The 20,914-nt window shown below is 41.2% G+C and overlaps 1 protein-coding gene across 13 annotated transcripts; it reads right to left on the bottom strand.

The window, feature by feature from the left end:
- Window positions 1-748: 748 nt before the first annotated feature.
- On the bottom strand, window positions 749-20,905 carry NPAT (nuclear protein, coactivator of histone transcription). Of its 13 annotated transcripts, none has more exons than XM_083608959.1 (18): window positions 20,691-20,905; window positions 17,593-17,711; window positions 16,807-16,867; window positions 16,087-16,159; window positions 15,448-15,488; window positions 14,438-14,665; window positions 12,876-12,954; window positions 12,275-12,419; window positions 11,361-11,452; window positions 11,188-11,275; window positions 9,579-9,678; window positions 8,925-9,053; window positions 6,353-7,960; window positions 4,837-4,952; window positions 4,644-4,743; window positions 4,305-4,362; window positions 2,295-3,417; window positions 749-1,443 (listed from the first exon to the last, which is right to left on the bottom strand). In XM_083608959.1, exons 1-18 carry the CDS (start codon window positions 20,725-20,727, stop codon window positions 1,369-1,371), a joined length of 4,272 nt encoding a protein of 1,423 aa, XP_083465085.1. In that variant the 5' UTR covers window positions 20,728-20,905; the 3' UTR covers window positions 749-1,368. The 13 variants fall into 13 exon arrangements, with proteins under 13 accessions (XP_083465085.1, XP_083465083.1, XP_083465074.1 ...); XM_083608957.1 differs by having other exon boundaries at window positions 749-1,446; window positions 20,691-20,899; XM_083608948.1 differs by having other exon boundaries at window positions 749-1,446; window positions 9,573-9,678; window positions 12,876-12,957; window positions 20,691-20,898.
- Between the last annotated feature and the right edge of the window lie 9 nt (window positions 20,906-20,914).

Below are 20,914 nucleotides of genomic sequence, written 5' to 3'. Positions count from 1 at the left end.
GAATTTTTTTTTCTTTTCCTCCTCTAAAAACTATGTGCATGTCATGGTCAGGTGCGTGTTATAGAGCGAAAAATATGGTAAATTGTAAATCCTGTTGCACAAGAAAGTGGACACAACTGGATGTTGCACCTAACATTTGCTATTATACCTTTACAAAGGACTGCTCAGGAACCTCATAAACACGGAGGAAAATGTTTGCATAAAAGTGATATACTGGCAAGGTACTACCTCCCAAACTTTTCTTGACTGATATAAAGTTTCTCTAAAAAATAGCCAGAGCTGCATACCTTGAGCAACTGTGATCATTTGCTTCCACATTAAAAAGCAGCTGAAAATTAAAAAAAATTGAACAAAGCTATATTGTAGGGATTCCCAAGCTACACTAGTGAGAGTAATCTGCTCTCTCACAACTGATAACATTGTGGCTGAACTTTAGCCACACCACAACAGAGCAGTTGGTTCTATAGGGTATCCTTTTTAGTAAATCCTGTCCTCCTGAGGAGCTGTACCAGAAAAAGGAGACAACAGATTCCCCCCTCCTCCATTGTCAACGGCTTCAGTTAAAAATCCCAATTCACGGCAGTCATGGTTCAAACATCTCTTTGGGAAGAGGAATTCCTATTAAGGGTGTGTGTTAAATACAACAACTTTTAGGAAATGTTCGAAAACACACCACACTGGGTTAGTGTCATTTACAGGTGTATTTTAAAGTTAAATGAAATAAAAATAAATTGCCTCTTAATATTCGTAAATATAGTAAGAAAGTTGAAAAAGCCTTTATTGTAACAGATTTGCAACTAGAGGAAAAGACAGGCACAAGGGAACCAGGTTGGGGAAATTCCCACTGTAAGACAAGCTGAACTGTTATCGTTAGAAGTTAGCTAGCTATCCAATTTAAGACTTGGCTAACCATTACATTATGTTTTCCAACTTGAGCCAGCTATCTGTCCTGGGCTATAACCCCAAGCACAATGACTGGAAAGCAAGTTCCACAATTCAACAGAACCTGCTTCTAAGCGTAATTTGGCTCAACAATGTATGACACTGAAAATGTCTGAGCAGTTAATGTGCACATTTTGCAAAACACATCCAACCCCCAGTGTTAATAAAAGTAGTACCTTGTTGTTTTACAACTTCAACAGCTGTACAATATTTACATTATCCCCACAAGTATAACTGTGCAAACTTAACTGGTTGTACATTAAGTGCTTTCTCAGAAGTTGATCTGCCAAGTTATTTATAAGCTAGCAACTTTCTTCAGAACCAGCTTGCCTTTTTAAATATGCAGTGACACTTGAATGCATCAACTGCACTCCCATTTTGTTATTTCACCTCAAAGTTGCAAAAGACCAATGAACAGTTCAGTTTTTATTCATCATAATGCAAAGATAACAAAAATTTATCCACATCCATTCCAGCAGGAAATGCGATTGGTAGCTTCTTCTGCTGAAAAAGGAAAAAAACACACAACCATTTAGGCAAACAAGATCTAGGTGCTTAAAAATTGCTTAGTTCCACAGAACTCAACACAAAAACATGTTTATCTGTATAAACCAATGAGTGGGATCTCCTGTCTTTTTCAAAAGTAGCTTGTACAGTTCTTTGGGATTATGCAGGCCTACACTTATAGTATTGGGCTGCTTTCCACCCACCACTTTTTGGGCATTAAATAAATTAAAAACCAGGATCACGTCTCATCCTGCCCAAAAGGCAAAATCAACCTTTGGAACAAACCATCCCTGACCCGTGACATTTAAATGTTCTGCATCAACAGCTATTGAGATTCTTCCCCAATCTAATTTTGTTTACTTCTCAAGCCTATATATAAGTATATGTAGTCCAACAGTGGACATAGGCTTAAATGGTCAACTGGTAAGTGTACCAAAACTTCATAGCTATTAAAAAAATAATCATAAAGGTTGCAATACCTGCAGTCTCTTACAACTACAGCAGGCCAATACAGGCTAGCTTGCAAACATTGGTTAAGCAAGCAACTGTGATTCTAAAGATTCATTAAGACAAGCTCTAAAGATGGGGAGATGTCTCCTCAGCCAAAGATTTCTTCTGAAAAGTTGTGACAAGTAAAAAATGAAGGAACCGTTTCCATTAGTTTAGGAATGCCAGTGTGAGCTTGAGAAAAGGCATATTACAGGATACATTATGATGTTTCCCATTCTGGGCCATTTAGCTAGACAATGGGATTAAAAGCTGTTAACTCTTCTTCTGCCTGTAGGTGCTGCGCTGGAAAAGAAACAGTACCATGCAATTATGTTTGAAAGGACTAGTTTACTTACCTTCACTTTCTTCTTTTTTATTGGCACTGTAAAGTTCTGCATATCTTTTTTACTGGCAGTCCGGGCATTCCTCTCACATTCAACCATGTCTTCTGGTTTCCTTTTTTTTGCACTTCTCAAAGACCTAAACTGTTGCGTATTGTCTTTAAGAGGTGTAGCGGTACTAGTCCTTGCAATGGCTGCTCGTGAAAGTATCATTAAAGTGTGGGCAGCCATACTAACACTGTTTTCACTGCCTGTTTCACTAGCTGGGCTACAGGCTGGCAAGTCAGGAGTAGCTGGAGGGACCATGATCCTTGGTGTTGTACTGTCTTCACTATACCGTCTACATGTGGGTGTCCTTATTATATCAAAGGTATCCTCAGAGTGTCTATCGCCAGTTCCTGAAGGTGTGCGTGGTACTGGCAAATCCACATTTTCAGGAAGTTTACTAGCGGGGCTTTGCCTCTGAATGTCATGCAGCATTTCCACAGCTTGTTTAGTTAACGGACTGGTCAAACAATGGGCTTGGTTGGCAGACCTGTTCTGGTCTTTTTTTGGCTCCTTTGAAGGTAAAGCTGCTGAAATTTTGCAATTTGCATTTGGCTGCAGCCCCTGCTTTTTAGTCAGTTCCTGAGCAGAGGAGCTGTTCTTCTCATTGTGAAGGCTAACGTTCTGTTGGCCGTTTGAGAGAATCGCCACCTCCTGGTTTTGGGGGGGTTTGTCAACAGCCCTTTCCAATTCGTTCTCTTTATTTGCAGTCTGTTTTCTTAACACATCCGATGCCAATCCTGGACCTGAATGTCTCTTCTCAGATTGGGTGTCCTTTGCAGTCAAGTTTCTGCTAGTAATATCAGGCTTACATAAAATCCTAGGCAAAGTTCTCTCTCGTTCCCTCTTGCAGGACTGAGTTTTAGCAGTTGAAAGCACAGCGCTGGGAGAATTCCCAGAGCATAAAGGGTTTTCACTCCTTTCTTTCTGTGATGCTGGAATACTTCCTACTGGAGCAGCCAGAGTGTTGTCAAAGCAAAGCACTCTCCTATGGCTTTCATTCTGTTTGGAAGCGGAACTCAGGGTGTCAAGAGCAACTGTCTCCAGCTTCTTTTTCAATTCTGCACAAACATTCTTGTCCGAGTTTGCATTTCTGAATGGGGGAAAAGGGTAGGGATTATCTGACAATCCTGTTATGAAATTTCTATTTTCAATTATTTTGGTGTATTTTTAAAAGCTATTGCTGAAGGCTATAAACTCAGCCATGTTAGCAGCAGAGAGTACCAAACTAGTTGGTTTAAGGGGACATCCCCACCTTCATTTTAAAAATCTTGAATAGCTCAACTTTTGCTTTACTGAAATAACAAAAGGGTGAAGAGAAGCAGAACACCCTTCATGCACGTAAAAATAAATAAATTAAAAAGCACAGAATTAATTTTAAAGGTTTTCCAGTTGTGAACTTTACCCGTCACAAAACATGTACACAAAACCACCTCGGGCCTTAAAAACTTAGGACCGTTTCATTGCAAAGGAAGGCTAAGCTCTAGAGGTGCCTCCTTCTCCAAATCCCAGAAAAGTTTTTCTTCTAAAGAACAAGGCCTTGAAGGCAACTAATAGGGAGAAGAGACACCCACTTTAATTTAACTACCCAATAAAGTTTCTGAACCCTCATTTAAACATTCATGTTAAAATACATGTTTGCCACTATTTTTAAAACGAAATTCTTTGAACAAATGGAAAGTAAGAGCTGCAAGAAAGTTTCTACTCCCTATCAGTTGCTATAAGCCAAAATTTCAAAGGCTACTAAGGAACAATGTAGAAAAGAGTCCAAACCACTCAAGTGAAAAATATAATGTGTGAATTTAGTAATCACTATTATGTTTGCCAGCAGCTCCCATGATTGCAATGCCTAAACATTATCACTGCAAATGGCAGAAATAACTATGGACTGCTCATATATTTTACCACGCGAGTGCCTTCCCAGAAATGTTGAGAACTGAGAAAAAAACCCTGCATTTTATGCAATGCAACTTAACTGACCTTTGTGCATGAGAAGCAGGACGATTTATAGGCTCAGATCCACCAGGTACCAACTTTCCTAAAACATTTGTTTAAAAATCAAACTGTTAATTAAAAGAAACAAGTCTGGATTTTTAAAAAATTGACAGCATCTAAAGCAGCATATTCTAGGTTTCAAATAAGTTCATATGGAAGAAAAAGACAAGTCAAACATGTTATACAGTCTGCCACAATAGTTTCTACCTGCAGAACTGAGTATCTTGGGCTGCTGAGGAAGGAATCAGATTTGAGCTGGTAACCTATGAATTCTTCCCATGCTAGAAATAGACTTCCCTTCCTTCAGCCACATCACTAGCTCACCTGTATTTGTCTTGTTTCTTGGGATCCTCTGAGATTTGGGAGGGAGAGGTAGTTTAGGAACACCACCACCCAAAGAAGTCTGTACTGGCATGTGCAGAACCTTGGAAAAAGTGAAAGCAGCACAAATGAAGGTTTCTCACAAGATCTTCCAACTCAAGAATGACAGTATAGAAATTTAGCAGTAGTGTTTTACCTGACGGGAAGGATCTGAGAATGTGTGTCCATTTTGCCCCATTAAAGATACAGGAATCATTCCCACCATTCCTTGCAACACAGGTTGTACTGGAGATGCGATTATGATGGCAGAACCTGAAAATCAAAGGACTCATGTGAGCAAGCTGTTAGTACTTACTCAGAGAGTCTCTCTCACTCTCTGTGCCAATCATCCAAAGTTAGAGAATGGTCCAAAGGCAAATGGCACTGTTCTACCAGTAAGCCTAAGTGTGTATGACTCCGTAAGCTACCTGGAAGGCAGACTCCCTGGGAACCCTATATAAGCAGCTATAAGCTCTTTAAAGAAAGAGCAGTAAATAAACCACATTATTGCTACTAAGCTGAGATATCTTGCTATGAAGAACACCATCCTATATATACAGCAGGTTGCAGACAGCAAGTTCTCTAAAACAAAGGGCTAAAATAGGAATATGTTCTTCTGCATGGGAGTGACCCAGCCTTTGCTAGGTACACAGCTATAGGGAGGAAGTAATGTCTGACACGTTGCCTGCATTCACATCTATTTTAGCAACTATTTGTGTGGCAGATGAACAATAAGGCAAGAAAAGAATCAAAGAAACCCCTGCGACTGTCCTGACATTGGAACAAATGCAGAAGCCCTTGTTTTGTGTATGTGTTCCTAAGAAACCAGGCTTCCCCAATGCATTTCAATTCCAGGAAGGGCTCCTTTGTTTTGCTTTCTCCCATCTCAACATATTGGTTAGGTGCTCCAGTCTAGAGCTTCAAACAATAACTCAGGGGGATGTGCAAGGCAACCATCAACTTAATGCCTTATAGCAGAGGTGAGCAGTGTAGTGCCCTCCAGATGTCGTGGACAGGAGCTCTCATTATCCATGATCACTGATCATGCAACCCAGTAGGTATCCTAAAGATGAGGCAACTGTTAGTATACTGCTTAGTTCTCATTCCATTTTTAGAACAAACTTCAAGCCAGAATACAGCTTTCACTCCAGACTAGTTACGTGGGCTGCAATAGTGAGATCCAGAAACAAAGAAATCTCAGCCTCTAATCCACAGGGGTAGATTTCTTAAATCAACTTTTCTTCATACTTGAATGCATATGCATACCACTCAATATCCTTGGTACTTAATTCTAAAGAAGCAAATATGTCAATTTACTTGCCACCCACTGATTTTTGACTTGTAACAAGATAAGCACAAATTCCATAGTGCTAAATGGGTATTAAATCCATGGAATCAAGGTTTAGATATTACTGGCCACAGGAACCATTTGAAAGTAAACCATACAATGAAACCCTTCTGCTTCTATTATGTGATTTTGCCCATGGGAAACTGGATTGTTTTGAAATCAGCTGCATGATTTTTGCATCTGGCTACCATAAACACATTTTATAAGTTACCTACAAGTGAAGAGCAATGTAATATGTAAGTGCTAACTCATTTAAATAGTAAAGCAACAGACTTATGACCAAAACCAGTACAAACTTCAGTTACGGTTTTGAACCAATAGTTACCCTGTGAAAAGTTTGGCGACATTGGCGGGTTCATGGCAAACAAGTTGCTTGTTCTAGGAGGAGTCCGTAACTGCTGTGGTGTTGGAACCTGCGATGCAAGAGATGCTGAACTGCCAGGCAACATAACCAAGTTTGATGGAGTAACGTTTGCATTTAAAGCTGGCTCAGTCATACAGGTGGCAATATAGACACCATTGGAGTTACAGAAAGATGTGTTTGTGGCTGGCATCAGCTGTATAAATCCCCCATCCTTGGCAACATTGGATGTCCCAGCAATGGAAAAAACAGCACACTCCTCATTTGATATGTTGAGTGTACTCGTGACAGAGTCTTGAGGTCTGAGCACAAGAAGATTCTGTTCTACCAAAGCTGAATCCCCAGTTCTTTCAACCTCTTCCGAAGTTATGCATCTGGCTGGTCCCGTTAGTTTGGCTGGTGATTTAGCTGGCGAGGACAGGATTATAGTCGGCAAGTTTTCTCCAGCAATGCTGGAAACTGCATTGTTCAGCTCGGCATCTGCTGAAATGAATGGGTCATCGCTGATAATGATTTTTAAGGAAACTACGCTGGAGGGATCTCCATCTGTGGCTTGACTACTAGAGGAAACACTGCCCGATTCTTTGTTCCCTGGACTTGATTCTCCCACTGGTTCTGGAAGAGGAGAGCAACACGCAGCAGATGTGGTGGGGTTGCTCTCAGTAGATCTCTCTGAACGCCCCTCACTATCAGAAGACCGAAATAGGCTATCTGCATCTGATTTTGTGGAAGATGATGGCTCTTGCATTTCTATCTGTGAGATTTCAGAGCCTTCCAATTTCTGGTTTTGAGGTTTTGAACAAGGTTCCTGGTGCACAGGCTGATCATCTGAATGAAGGCTGTTGGAAGTATCCACAACTTCAAGCTGGAGCTCTATAGCATTTGGATCAGATGCATTTGCTACAAATGCTGCAGCAGAATCAGACTCAATTTTATCCTGGCTTTGACAATCAGAGGCAGCATGACTGTCTGGGTTTTGCTGGCCAGGTAGAGGAAGTTCAGCTGGCTGTCCCATTATGTGCTCTAGACTTTTATTGGCTTCTGCTGAATGGCTAGAGTTGGCTGCAATAGTTCCTTTCAACATTTCATTTTGGGCAGTTCTCAGAGGGGATAGCAATTTTGCATTTGTCCTGAGTATATTATTAGACAATGAACAACTCTCTGCTCCTCCAGACGGTGAGATTTGCATCGCACCCAACTGATCATACTGCAAATGAGGCAAGTTTTGAAGATCTTGACATAAGAGGTCTTTATCAGTTCTACCGTCTCTCGCTGATGTTCCTTGTTTGCTGCAGGAGCCTACATTGTGTCCACTGAACTCTGGGTCAGAGACATGATTCTGCTCAGATTCAAAGACTGTATTGTGCTTGGTTCTTTGGCTAGCCATTCCCATTTCTACAGAGTCACTTTCACTCCTCACTTTAGAGTCCCTGGGAAATTTTTCAACTTCTACATTTTGCATCTCCAGGTGTTCTTCCAAGGTGACTTCACTACCACTGCAACCAGTCTTTGGAACATGTGCCTCTTTTGAATGATCTTCTGTGTATGACAGAGTTACTCGGGAATTATCACCTGCAACAGATCAACAGTTTCACTACAATCTAGTGTTGTAGGACACCCTACACCAGAATAATGTTACAAAAATAGATTACACCACTTTTGTCCATACATTGTAAAACCTCCATGGAGATACTAAAAAATTTGCACTGGCCCCATAAGAACCATGTCATTGTTTTGCCCTCCCTTTATCCAGAGAGGACCATTATCCAGCATCTGAAACTCTCCCCTTTAGAAGAAAACCCCCAGCAAACCCACCCTTATATGTACAGAAGAGTACAGTGGTACCTCGGGTTAAGAACTTAATTCGTTCCGAAGGTCCATTCTTAATCTGAAACTGATCTTAACCTGAAGCACCACTTTAGCACCACAATGTAGGACCTGTGGTCTGCATAATCTCCATCTTGCTGGTAATGGTTTGCAGCAGTAAACAGAAGCATACAGAAACTAATTCAGGCTAGTATTGGGGAGTTACTTTAACCCATGTACTTAAATCTAGTTTTGTGCTACTGACTTGTAATCAGAATGGCATTTGAGCTCCAAAGCCAACAGTTGGCATTAGCTGTCATTCTAAGCTGATTTACGGAAAGGAGAGAAGGGGACAAAGTTACCTTGGTTAGAAGTCAAAGCAGCTGTTATCATTAGGCTATATAAAGAACAACAAGGCTCACCTTTTCAAAAGAAGACTGAAGTCTCCAAGAAACTCAAATGTCAATTAAGCAACTTGCAGCCCAGCCCTTTGGATGTTTATCTAGAAGTTACTCCCATCCATTTCAATAGCATTCACTTCCTACTTTGTGTACACAGGACTGCAGTAACAGTAATTTTAACATGTCCACAATTGCACATCTCAAATCTCCCAGTCTTTAATAGTGTTTTATCATTTGTGCAGGGTTAACAATTAACATTCTAGGCCCTGGAACAAAAGGACATTCTGCAAGTATTGAAGATAACTGGAAAGCTTTGAAGAAGTGCTTACTGATTTCCTTTGTTGCAATAAAACTTTCAAGTGCTCCTAGGCTTTCTTCGTCCACTAAGATTGCATTCTCTAGTCCTCCATTCTGAGTGGAAATACTGTGAGAAGCATTTCTACCACCCTTAGCTTTACCTGTTTTAAAAGAAATGGAAAAAATAAACAGGAAGGGTACTAATATTTGATTCAATGCACAAATTATACCTAACATGTATTCCTTAATCAGGTATGTTTTTCTGTTTCCACTAAATCAATTATCCATAAAAGTATTTTGGGCAATTGTGGAAGAGCAAAAGTTATAAATATTGATTCCAAATATTTGTACCACTTGGCATTTAACAAACTAGATATGAACTGTAGACCACACATTTAGGGAGTCCTCTGTGAGCATGTCTGGCATCTGGTGTGCATCAGTTACAGACAGCTACATAAATGCTGAAGTGCCATACCCATAAATACTTCACAACAATATGAGGCACAATATGCCAAGTTCCTACAAAACTCATAAGTGGTGATAACCGACTTCTCAACATATGAAATTGGCCAGCACTTAGGACTGTAGCCAATGCTCGCTCTACTCAGAATAGACCCACTGAAATTAAACCAGTCCACCCCTTAGCCTTTCATTACCAAGTATTCAAAGTGATAACTAACCCGCACCAAAATCAAATATATCGAAGAGTCCTTGAAATGCTGGATCTGACTCTGTTTGCTCCAGAATCTCCTGGATGGCTTCTTCGGTCATATGAATTTCACCCTGCTATGTAGGTGATATAAAAATAAGCCACAAGTAAGTTAGAAGATGTAAACTATTCTCTCTAGACGTAAAATGTATGTTGAAAGGTAACAGGAAGAAAACCTTGAAAAATCAGAAGGAATTTATAAAATAAACCTGACCTCGATGGTAGGAGCTGAAGTGAAACCAACCATCTTGACTGCACTTGCATCTACTATAGTTCCAAAAGGGGTCAAGGGAAATATATACACATAAATTGGGATCAGCAACAAATCAGCTGTGCAGAACACTCCCAATTCAGGGTTCTACCCAGACAGCCATACTCTTTTTTCCTGGGTACTCCATTCTCATCTGCCCCGCCCTTGGATATAGTTTTCCTATTCACTCTGCCTCAACTGATAGCCAGCAAGCACTCTGTGCCCTTAAAGCATTCTCAGTCTTCACTGGGCTGTTTGGGTTCTTCTTCCCCAAGTGAACTGTTTTTCAATTTTTGGAAACCATGGAGTTTCTCTAAACCCATAGATATTGCCCCATGTGTGTGCAGACGGTAGTGTTTTGGCTACAAACATATCCATATTCAGACAATCAAGCTTGCTATTAGTGTACAATATTTGTATGCTATACTGCTTAACTGTCCTTTGTGTTATTTCCCTTTAAGATGGTTCTGAAACTTCAGTCAGTACAAAATACAGTGGCTCAGTAGTTGGAAACATATAAAAATATTTGAAATAATGTTCATTACGAAACTACATCAACTTCAGTTTCTGTATCCGACATTAGTCATACTGAGTAGGACAGCTGAAATTAATGTGTATTACTAATTTATAGGCATTAATTTCAAACAGTCTACTCTTGAGTAGAATGTAGTTGGGTACCACTCAGTTTGTAAATAAAATTCACTTAACATCATGTAGACCAGGCATCCCCAACCTGTGGCCCTCCAGATGTTTTGGCCTACAACTCCCATGATCTCTAGCTAACAGGACCAGTGGTCAGGGATGATGGGAATTGTAGTCCAAAACATCTGGAGGGCCGAAGGTTGGGGATGCCTGGTGTAGACATAGCAACCAAAACCATGATTTTAAGCACAATCAAGAACTTCTTTAGGAGAAGTCCTACTGATTGATAGTCACAAAGGATGGTAACTGTGCTATTGTACAGCTCTCATTAATTTCAATAAGGTTCAGGGTAATAATAATCCCAGTTAACTGTGCCTCAGTTACTTGTAAGGTCTGCACAACTTGCAAGCCATCAAGAAATGCATACTGTGGCCTGCTTTGGCCTTGCTAACATCCCTGGTTTTGCAGTCCCATGAGGACAGCAAAAGAAGGTGGTTTATCAAGCCCTGATGGCTGTCATACATGGCTGGTGGTCTGCAGCTTGGCTAAGTGGGTGACAAGTAATGCAGTCTGCTTTGAAGTAAGAAATGTGGGCTGATTCTTTAACTATTTGGTGTGCTTTTTCACTTACAAATGCATGCCAGGCATCAAATACATTTTATATATGAGTGTGCATTAGTTCTTGGAAACTTACCTGAAGACCAAGGAATTCATCAATTGAGGACTCTTGTATTGTTGGGCCACTGTCTGCCTGTTTTGCTGTCTGAGAAATATTGCCATCACTGAAACAGACAGTTACAAATAATTAGCAGGCTTCCAAAATAATTTACAGATTTGGAACAGGAGGTGTCAAGAAAGTTCTTTTACCTGCCCAAGAATTTGTTAATGTTTTCAGCTAGCTTCTCCTGAAGGCATTTGTTGCTCAGAATTTTCTCTCTGGCATTTTCAATAATCATTTGCTAGAAAACAAATTTGAAGCAGTCCAAAATTACTAAAGAAGAAAAGAAAAACTGATTCTACCAGCACTATTAAGTAACACCCCACCCCCTTATCCAGAGGTGCCTCCTTCACTGAATGTTTTTAAACAGAGGTGGGATGGCTATCTGTCATGGATACTTTAGTTAAAATTCCTGCATTGCAGGGGGTTGGACTAGATAATCCTCAGGGTCTTTATGATTCTTTTAGTATACCAATTCTAAATTGCTCTCACGTCTCCAAACCAATCTTAAGAGAAGCAAGATTTAAGTCCTATTTATACTTTATATACTATTATATACTTTATGCACGTTTATTATGTGCATTCAGGGCCAGCCTACCCATGAGGCAAGGTAAGGTGACCGCCTCAGGCAGCAGGGTCCACTGGAACAGCAGATCCCGATGTCAATCTTTCTTCCACCCCTTGTTCCTGATATAATTCTTCCCTGACCTCTTCTTCTCTGGTGAGGAGGGAGGTACCATTTTGGTGTCTGCCTCAGGTGCCAAAATCTCTTGGGCTGGACCTTTATACGTTCATGTGTGTACAGAGACATAGCGACTACATGTCATACATCTAAACCTTTCTGGATTAAATTTAAAAGTTGGCCCAGAAACACCATTATAAGCTATACCAAAAAGGGACACACTCTGGAAAGTCTGGAAATGTATTACTACCTGAATTTTTCATAGCAATAAATGAAGCTGGAATTGCAATAACAAACTGCAAGGGTGTGGGGAAGGAGAAGCAAAAGGCGAGTAGAAAAAAGAAAGTAAATGCTGTTCTGCAGTTTTTTAAAAAGGCTTACTGGAAGGTCACCCTCTATAAGTTCTAGCTGTTCACTTCCTTCTTCCATGGGTGAGCTTTCTTCTTCCACCATTGGAGTGTCCCGTAAATCACAATTGGATAATTGTGACCCCGATGATACAATGCTTTTTTTCTTCTGGAAGTCACTGAAGTATTTCAGAAGTTTAAAGAAATGAGAAAGACATAAATTTAGGACATTTACTGCAGCTCATGTTGTAAATCTTATCTATTTCATTCCTCCTGCTCTTTGCTCAGAGGAACTTAGTGGCCTTAACCGAGATCAACAACTGTTAAGAATACTTGCCGCATAACCTAATGGTTTATAGTCTGGAGACACAAGGTTAACCATGCAATCCTATACATGTCTATGCAGAAGTAAGTCCCATTGAGTACAATGGGGCTTACTCCCAGGTAAGTGAGCACAACTATGCAGCCCTATGGTTGAGGGCAGAAATGAGGGAAGTAACTTCAAATGAATTCATACAGAAGGGAATAGTAAAAAGGAGCAGGGTGAATACACTGTTGTAAATCGAGGATTAGGTGCCCTTCAAAACATAAAGGACATTCATAATAAAACACATTAGCCAAGAACTAGCAGTTACCCTTTCCTTTTTCCGGGAGACACCATGCTCGAGTGAAGCTTCCGTTCTTGGGGTGCAGAAACCAAGTTTGCAGTGTCTCCTGCTTTAAAAAGAAAAAATGAGTGAGACAAATGTTGCTTCTGGTTAAGATTTTTTAGGCTACCAAACATTTTCTGTTGCCAATAGGAAAGGCAATGACAAATGACAACAGGCAATTGAAATACGGTAGACATTTCCCTCTTCTCTTTTTTTAAACAAAATATTTTCCCCATTTTATTTCTTTATTGTCCTCCACATGTGTTTCAAGGCAATTTACAGAAACAATACCTGAAAAGGTTTTTTAAGCAGTACAAAAAACAAGTAAAGATGGGTTTTAAAACTATCGATAATGAACACCTAAGACAGACCTTTTCATCTGAGTGGAAAAGCTTGTTGAAACAAAAATATATTTAACTGATCAGCAGGTACAAGCAGTGGGTGCCTGTCTTATCTCAGCAGTAATGGTATTCCACACAACAAAGGAGCAGCTGCACTGAAAACCCTGCTAGGGGTTACTGTGGAGTGGGATTCAGTTATTTTAGGAATGTCAAGGAGAAACTCTCATGTAGAAGAACATAGTGACCTACTGGGTGTAAAATCAATAAGATGATCTCTCAAATAACCAGGTCATGAGGATGTTTTGTTGTGTTTTCAGGGAAAACTATAGATTCTAACACATTTCCCAGGTTTAGTGCCAGAAAGCCAGTTTCATTGCTTTCAGTTCACCTGGCTCTTTCAGCATATCCATTCTAACCACTCTCTCACAAACATACACAAATGGAAAACAAAGGACCAGTAACAACTGGGGGCAAAGGAGGAAGAACCCAGGGTGGAGGAGCAGAAAAAAATCAAAGCCCTGCCAGTTCACACTGCTAGAGTAGAAAGTGGGGTGGGGTGGCTGTATTGTTTTTAAATGGCTTTCTTTTCCACTGGTCTCAACGAAAAAGAAAAGAAGTACGCCAGCTTATAGGGATAATGCGTATCCTCTGATTCATCTCCAGAAGACATCTTTTTTGTCTTCTTCATTGTTGGGACAGGAATAGTCGCAGAGGTTTCTACAACTGATAGGAGAACTCCTCTTTAGGCAGAACCTCCTGCACCTGACAGGTCTCTGAAAGTGGGGAGGGAGATCTGCTAAACCAGAGGTGGGGAGTCATTTTCAACCCAAGGCCATGTTCCCTTCTGGGCAACATTCAGGTGGCAACATTTCAGTAGTGGGCAGGGCCAGAGGCAAAAGTACGTGGAGCAACACATGTGAATTTTATTCCTTTGTACAGTAAGCCAGTTTCTTCACACTCACACATCCCTCTCTATCCTCCATCTAGATAAACTAAAGACAGTAGGACCTATTCCAGACAGGAATAAACACCTAAAGAGGCTGTGAAGCTGGGTTGTGGATCAGGATGGTGTGTGAACTGGGGAAAGTCCCATAGGCCAGATAGGGAGGCCTGGAGGTCAAGGATGAGGTTCCCCAACACTGTGCTAAACTGTGCAACCCCTGGAACACCCTCCAAAAGACCACAGAATTGAGTATTTAAACTTACTGTTAATATTGCTTTCTTGTACTTGGCACTGGTGTGCCAATGAAGAACCTGATCTTGTCTGGGCCATAACTGGGATTACAGTTGGTTTAAGAATAACTTGTGTGGCTGCCATTGGAGCAGAGGTCAGTTGTCCTGGCTGATGAGCTACAGAGGACCCTGAATTTGAGGGAAGTGATTGCGGAATACATCTCTGCTTTTTCATATCTGCAATTGCACTTCTTGTGCGGCCTAGAAAAAGACATAAAATAAAAGCAGATAGGAGCCCATCTCAACAGACTCTTAGTTTCTTAAGCTGTGCCTCTACTACTGTGAGAGCTGAATTGTGGCACTGCAGTAAAACCAAATGTTCCTTCACCCCTGAAGTAATTTTGAACCAAATCAGGAATGCAGTTAGTTTTGTTGCTAAATAGATTTGGTGTCAACTACTGAAAGAGGCAGCCAGCTGCTTGCTGGCACTACTATGGAATCACACACAAGATTCAGGAGTGTTGACACATGCTACAAGGAAAAAGAGTTTGTCCACATTCCAGGATTATGGAGTCTAAGAGCTGATTTAAACGGCAGAAATAACACATGGCATTTTCCTGGATCACTTCCAGATTAGGACAACTGTTGTTTCCCTACTTCCAATCACTCTGAACTAGTACAGTGACAAGCTGAACTTGCCAGTCTGTTGGGTGGGTGATGAAGAAAACAAAACTCTCAATGCTTACTTCAGAGATACAAGATAAAGGATTTCCAGCTTTAATACACCACGGAAATATTAAGCTCTGCCTCTATGGGCCAAATCCATCACATTTACACTGTCAAATGTTAACAGTTCTACTATAAATATTTCAGAAAATTTCTTATTACAATAAGATTGCAATTCTAAGTATATTATGATGTACAAGTCATACTGAAATGAATTCGACTGATTTCCAGTCGATTTCCTCTTGGACTGGGAAAAGTTGAAAGGTTTTAGAGGGGTGAATTCAGATTACGTAAAATAGATGTTTTCAGATACATACCCCGTTGATGAGCACAAAATGCACCAGAATTCTGCATGCTCCTGCAACAATCAAATTGCCAAGTGAAATTAGAATTCAATATACAAGTGTATATTTTCAAATACACCATCACCCTGATTAACATTTTGTAGTAAATACGCTTGGTTTTATTTTGGAAGTGTTATATATGTGCTTTGGGGTTGGTTGCAGAAGTGGCTGCTTACAGAGTTTGGGGTGGGTGGTGGTTACGGCCCATCACATCCAGCTGTGATACCCTCCCCCCCCCCGTGCAAGTTCCATTGTGCAATCAGTAGTTGAAAATCACTGGGCCGACCACAAAGCACTTTAGGAGTTCCCGCCAGACTGCACCAGTGGACCTGACTGCAGCAGTTTTCACTGTGGTCCGCTCCCAGCCCATAAAAGGCGGCTGGAGCTTTCCTCGGCACCATTTTTGTCATTCTGATCAGACAAAGCTTTAAAACATCAGCATGCTACGTCTAATAACTTACAAGCATCAGTGAGATAAAATCAGTACGAACACACCAAGACGTCACCAAAAATGCAACCGTAGTAAGTATATAGGAGAAATGTAGCCCTATAATAAGATGACAAAGGTTCCCTGTGACAGGCAGTCTAGTATTTGCTTTCAATACAAATCACCTGATTTGAGAAAGTGTGTAGTCCAACTTCTTCCATAAAGATGACATCATTGCTGGAACATCATTTGTTGCTTCTTTAAAGAAACACATCAGACAAAACTTGTGTCAAATGTGAAAAGGACTGGTTGATCTATGAATCAACTGGAAAGACTACACAATAAAGAGATCATGATTCTAATTTCTTTAAAAATGGCGCTGCTGCTTTAGCATAAAGAGGATCATTTTTGGAGTCTAGATGTACAAGTGGGGTATGTAAGAAAATGTCACACTGTTGAAAAATTCTGCTAAGGGTTCCAGCCAGCCATGCAAACTTCAAGTATATTCTATTCCATTCCTCCTTCCCCCAGCAACAGCCACTCAGCTCTGACCCTGCTCAGTCCCCACTGGGCTAGTTTTGTTTTTCCTCTTCCTTTGCAGTTTCTTGGTCCCTTCTTTCTGCTGTTGAGTGGCTGGCTGGTGTTAAGTTTTTTGTCTATTGCTCCTGCTCTTTTGTTTTCATTGGTGACTTTTTTTAAATTCTAAACTAATTTTAAGCCACCTTGAATTAATTTTATTTAAAAAGATAATTGTGTTTAATAATTTATGTACTCTGTCCTGACGTCACCGAGTAGAGTGTGGATTATAAATCTAAAGAAAACATATTGCACAATATACCCCCCACTAATGGAGAAAATAGCCAAATCTATAACTTGTATCTTCCAGTCCCAACACCCCTTCTTACCTTTCGATTTCATTGTGATATACTCATTCAGGATGGTGATTAAGTTTTTCCCAAAGAGAGACTAAAGAAAAAAAAGGAAAAGAACAGCATTCAACTACACAACTTCCAGCAACAACATACTGCAAATGTCTTGACTATCCAAAGCACATTGTTTATGCATGCCATTTGGACTCAAGCAAGCAATTTTCATGTGGACTCCAAAGCTCACCATGCAGTGGAGGGGTATTTATTGTTAGATAAATGATTTGCAGTTATGGGACTGTTGTCTTTCACATGACGGTATATGTTTTGACTCCACAGAGTGGGAAGCGACGGAGACAGGATGTTTGTGTTACTGTATTCTGTGAAGTGCGACTGTTGTCCTTTGTTCTTTCTCTTTGCTGTCTGATGCTAGAGAGAGAGGGAGCCATGTTGCAGTGCTCCGTGTGTGTTTATATGTAAATAAAGTAGATTAGCCAACATGCTGAGTTGCTGGGGTCTGTCATGCGAACTGTGCAGGCTCTGCAGATCCCTAAGTGTGCTGGTGTCTGTTGGCATCGGTCGCTGTGATGTTCGGGCAGAAGAAAGCTTTTGAAGCTCCCGAATGATCGACCAGGAGGGAGGGAACATGCCAGTCAGGCATGTGTTTCTACCAGGCTCCTACTCGAGTGTAGGCTGAGCTCCTAACATTTATTACCTGAATCAACCTTAAGTTGAAATATTCATTATGCAGAACTATCTTGGAAAGTAGAAAGCTCAGGGGCTGATCAAAACTTACAGCCACCTTTCTCACAAATATGTACTCACCAGTAAACAAGCTGGAACAAAGCCTTCCCCAGTACAGTGCTCTGCGTATTCTTTTAAATCTGAGCTTTCTAGTATAAATGCCCGACATGTGGCTAAAAGCTTTTCTTGTTGTAAATAACCTGTAACAGACAAAATATTTTCTGACCCTTTGTGCCAATATGAACAAGGAAAGAAGTTAAAGCCAATGATATTATACTTAAACTCATATATTTATCATGAGTTTTAAAAATGATCATTCCACTGTGAAAAGGAGTCTAGCCTGGTTTATATGGAGTGTTCTTTTACAAGGCAATCCTACACACACTTACTTGCGAGAAAATCTCATTGAATACAGTGGGACTTTTTTCTGAGCAGATAAATTTAGGATTGCCGTATTACGATACCATTTCAAAACCAGCAACAACAACAGCTAGAAACACTTTCTGAAGAAAGCCAATAAATATTTTCAGAAATTCAGTGATTTAAAGTTCAGAGTTATAAAATACCATATTTACTTGAATGTAATATGCACGTTTTTTGGCCAAATCACTTCACGAAAATTAGGGAGCACATTAGATTTGATGGCGCCAGCAAATCCTTTTTTGGTTTCAAGGTTTCGAAAATTGAGGTGCGCAATAGATTCACATAAATATGGTATGAACGAGGATGCAACCCATGATAAGACTGCTAATATATATATTTATATTGCTATCTGTGCCTTTATTACCAAACTGGAAACATGAACCATGTACCAAAGAAACAGCGTGGTCATTGCTTTTCCTGTTGTTCTGTTTATGCACGGTGGTGGTGGGAACAAATATGTGCAGCTCCACTTTACATGTCTGATCCACTTGGCAGCCACACACAAACATAACATTTGAATGTATACACATAAAAGGATACATTTAAACACATGTGGCCTGAACTAATATACAACTTACAATGTGGAAAGCAACCATGTGATGCCAGCCCATTATGCACCGTATTAAAGTATGTGTAGGTGTCTGGTGATGTTGAAGATGGGACACATGCAACTCGTGGGTAGCAAAGCATGATTTCACTCAAGCAAACACAGGTGGGTGGACAAGGAGAAGATTGATCCCAGTCTGCATCAAAGCTTTGTTTGTAGTGGGGAACCCTAATTACAATGCAATGCATTCAAGATTTAGGATTTGACAAATCCAGAACTCCTCTTTGGAGTGATGTGAAATCTATAGCAAGATGTGTGCAAGTGCTCCCTTACTGAGAGCAATTGTGACTTTTTCCTGTGTTTTTGTCTTCATGTGGACTTCAGAGAATCACTCTGTATGGTATGATGAAAGAAAACAAAACCATCTGCTATTAAACAATTATGTAAATAGCTTTGTCTATTTTTAATAATTAAATTTAAATTTAGTGGGAATATAAACAAGAATTTAACTGACAACAAAGTTAATAGCAGCTGGTTATATTTTCTTGTTTGTAAAAACTACTGATAGCAGTTCCTCTCTTGCTTGCTATAAATTGAATTTATGGAAATAAAATAGCCTCCCCCCTATGAGCAGTAGCTGTTGGTGGAGCGGCACACATAGTGCAACACTGCTCATCTGCCTGCTGAACCCAAAGCATCACTGCCAGTTCCTGAGAGGAAGAGGATTCCAACTAAAGAAAGGCGATTCCAACTAAGCATCCGGAAGAACTTTCTGGTGGTTAGAGCTGTTCAAAAGTGGAACAGACTCTCTTGGAAGATGGTGGACCCGCTTTCCTTGGAGGTTTTTAAGCAGAGGTTGGATGGCCATCTGTCATGGAAGCTTTAGATGAGATTCCTGCATTGCCCCAATTGGACTTGTTGATCCTCAGCATTTCTTTCAACTTTACAATTCAATGATTCAACTCCCTTCTCCGGGAACTAGACATTAAATCCACTCATGCTAGGAAGTAAGTTCCACCTTATTTGGTGGAGCATTTGCATCTTATTCAGTTTAGTATTTCCAGCTAACCATGCATAAGATTGTAGTCCAGTTTGGATGGGGGCAGCCCTTGTACAAGTATATATAAGAATAAAGGTAAAGGTACCCCTGACCATTAGGTCCAGTCGCGGACGACTCTAGGGTTGCGGCACTCATCTCGCTCTATAGGCTGAGGGAGCCAGCGTTTGTCCACAGACAGCTTCCGGGTCATGTGGCCAGCATGACTAAGCCGCTTCTGGCGAACCAGAGCAGCGCACGGAAATACTGTTTACCTTCCTGCCGGAGCGGTGCCTATTTATCTACTTGCACTTGACGTGCTTTCGAACTGCTAGGTTGGCAGGAGCTGGGACCAAGCAACAGGAGCTCACCCCATCGTGGGGATTCGAACCGCCGACCTTCTGATCAGCAAGACCTAGGCTCACAATGCCGTGCATAGACTGACATTTCACTTATGACAGCTACTGCTATATTTTTATAACATGGATAGAATAGGCCACTACCTAATATATCCTTAACTAAAGAACCACCAAGTAGGAAAAGCCAAAATAGCAAGCTACAAAAATCGCCCTTCTTCCTTCTCTCCCCACAACACACACACAGCCATCTTGTGATTCTAAGCCATTTCGGGAGCCATGTTAGCAAGAAAAGAAAGGGGGGAATAAAAGGTCGGCGGCTGGGAGAGCAGCATATATATATATGTAACAAATAAGTAATAAACAACGCCTTAGCCCCTGACCCTAGTGGAAAAAGACGGGCTACGGTGGAGTAAAGCAATAAACAAAATTAACCGCGCTTTGGCTTTTAGATCCGTGGAGGACGGCGAGGGTGAAGTACAAAAATAACGATCCACAACATTTCTGATATTAGGGCAAGCTATGGAATAGTAAATAAAGAACAGCAATATGTGCAGGAGAGGGAGCAAAGCTTTTCACAACATAACACAACAGTGTGGCGGCGGCGGCGGCGGCGATGAATTAAGAGTTGGGGCGTCGCGGGCGTGTCCCTCTTCTGCTTTGGAAACGAAGGGAGATGCGAGGGGCGCCCTTGGCCTGCCCTTCTCGGTGGGCCCCAGAAACACACACACCGCGGGGCCAGGCGGGAGGGAGCAAAAAGAGGGGCCCGTTTTCCCCGGAAGCCCCCTCAGGAGAGGAACCCTTCACTCGCGCTTACCTAGCACCAGGCGGGCCACGTCGGACGGCAGTAACATGGTGAGGGGGGCTGAGGGAGGGACGGGGGGGGTCCGCACCCTTCCCGCCCCAGCGGGGCAGCGGCGGCAGCAACTCCCAGAAAAGGCGGTTATCCGCGCTCCCCTTTCTCTCCGCGCCCAAAACCTCTCCACAACAGCATCAGCAGCCGTCAGCCTCCGTCCCGCCCACCGACTTCCGGCAGCAGGA

Source organism: Podarcis filfolensis (genome assembly GCF_964270895.1).
Source record: "Podarcis filfolensis genome assembly, chromosome: 4".
NCBI classification, from domain to species: Eukaryota; Metazoa; Chordata; class Lepidosauria; order Squamata; family Lacertidae; genus Podarcis; species Podarcis filfolensis.
This window is presented reverse-complemented; position numbering and strand designations above follow the sequence as displayed.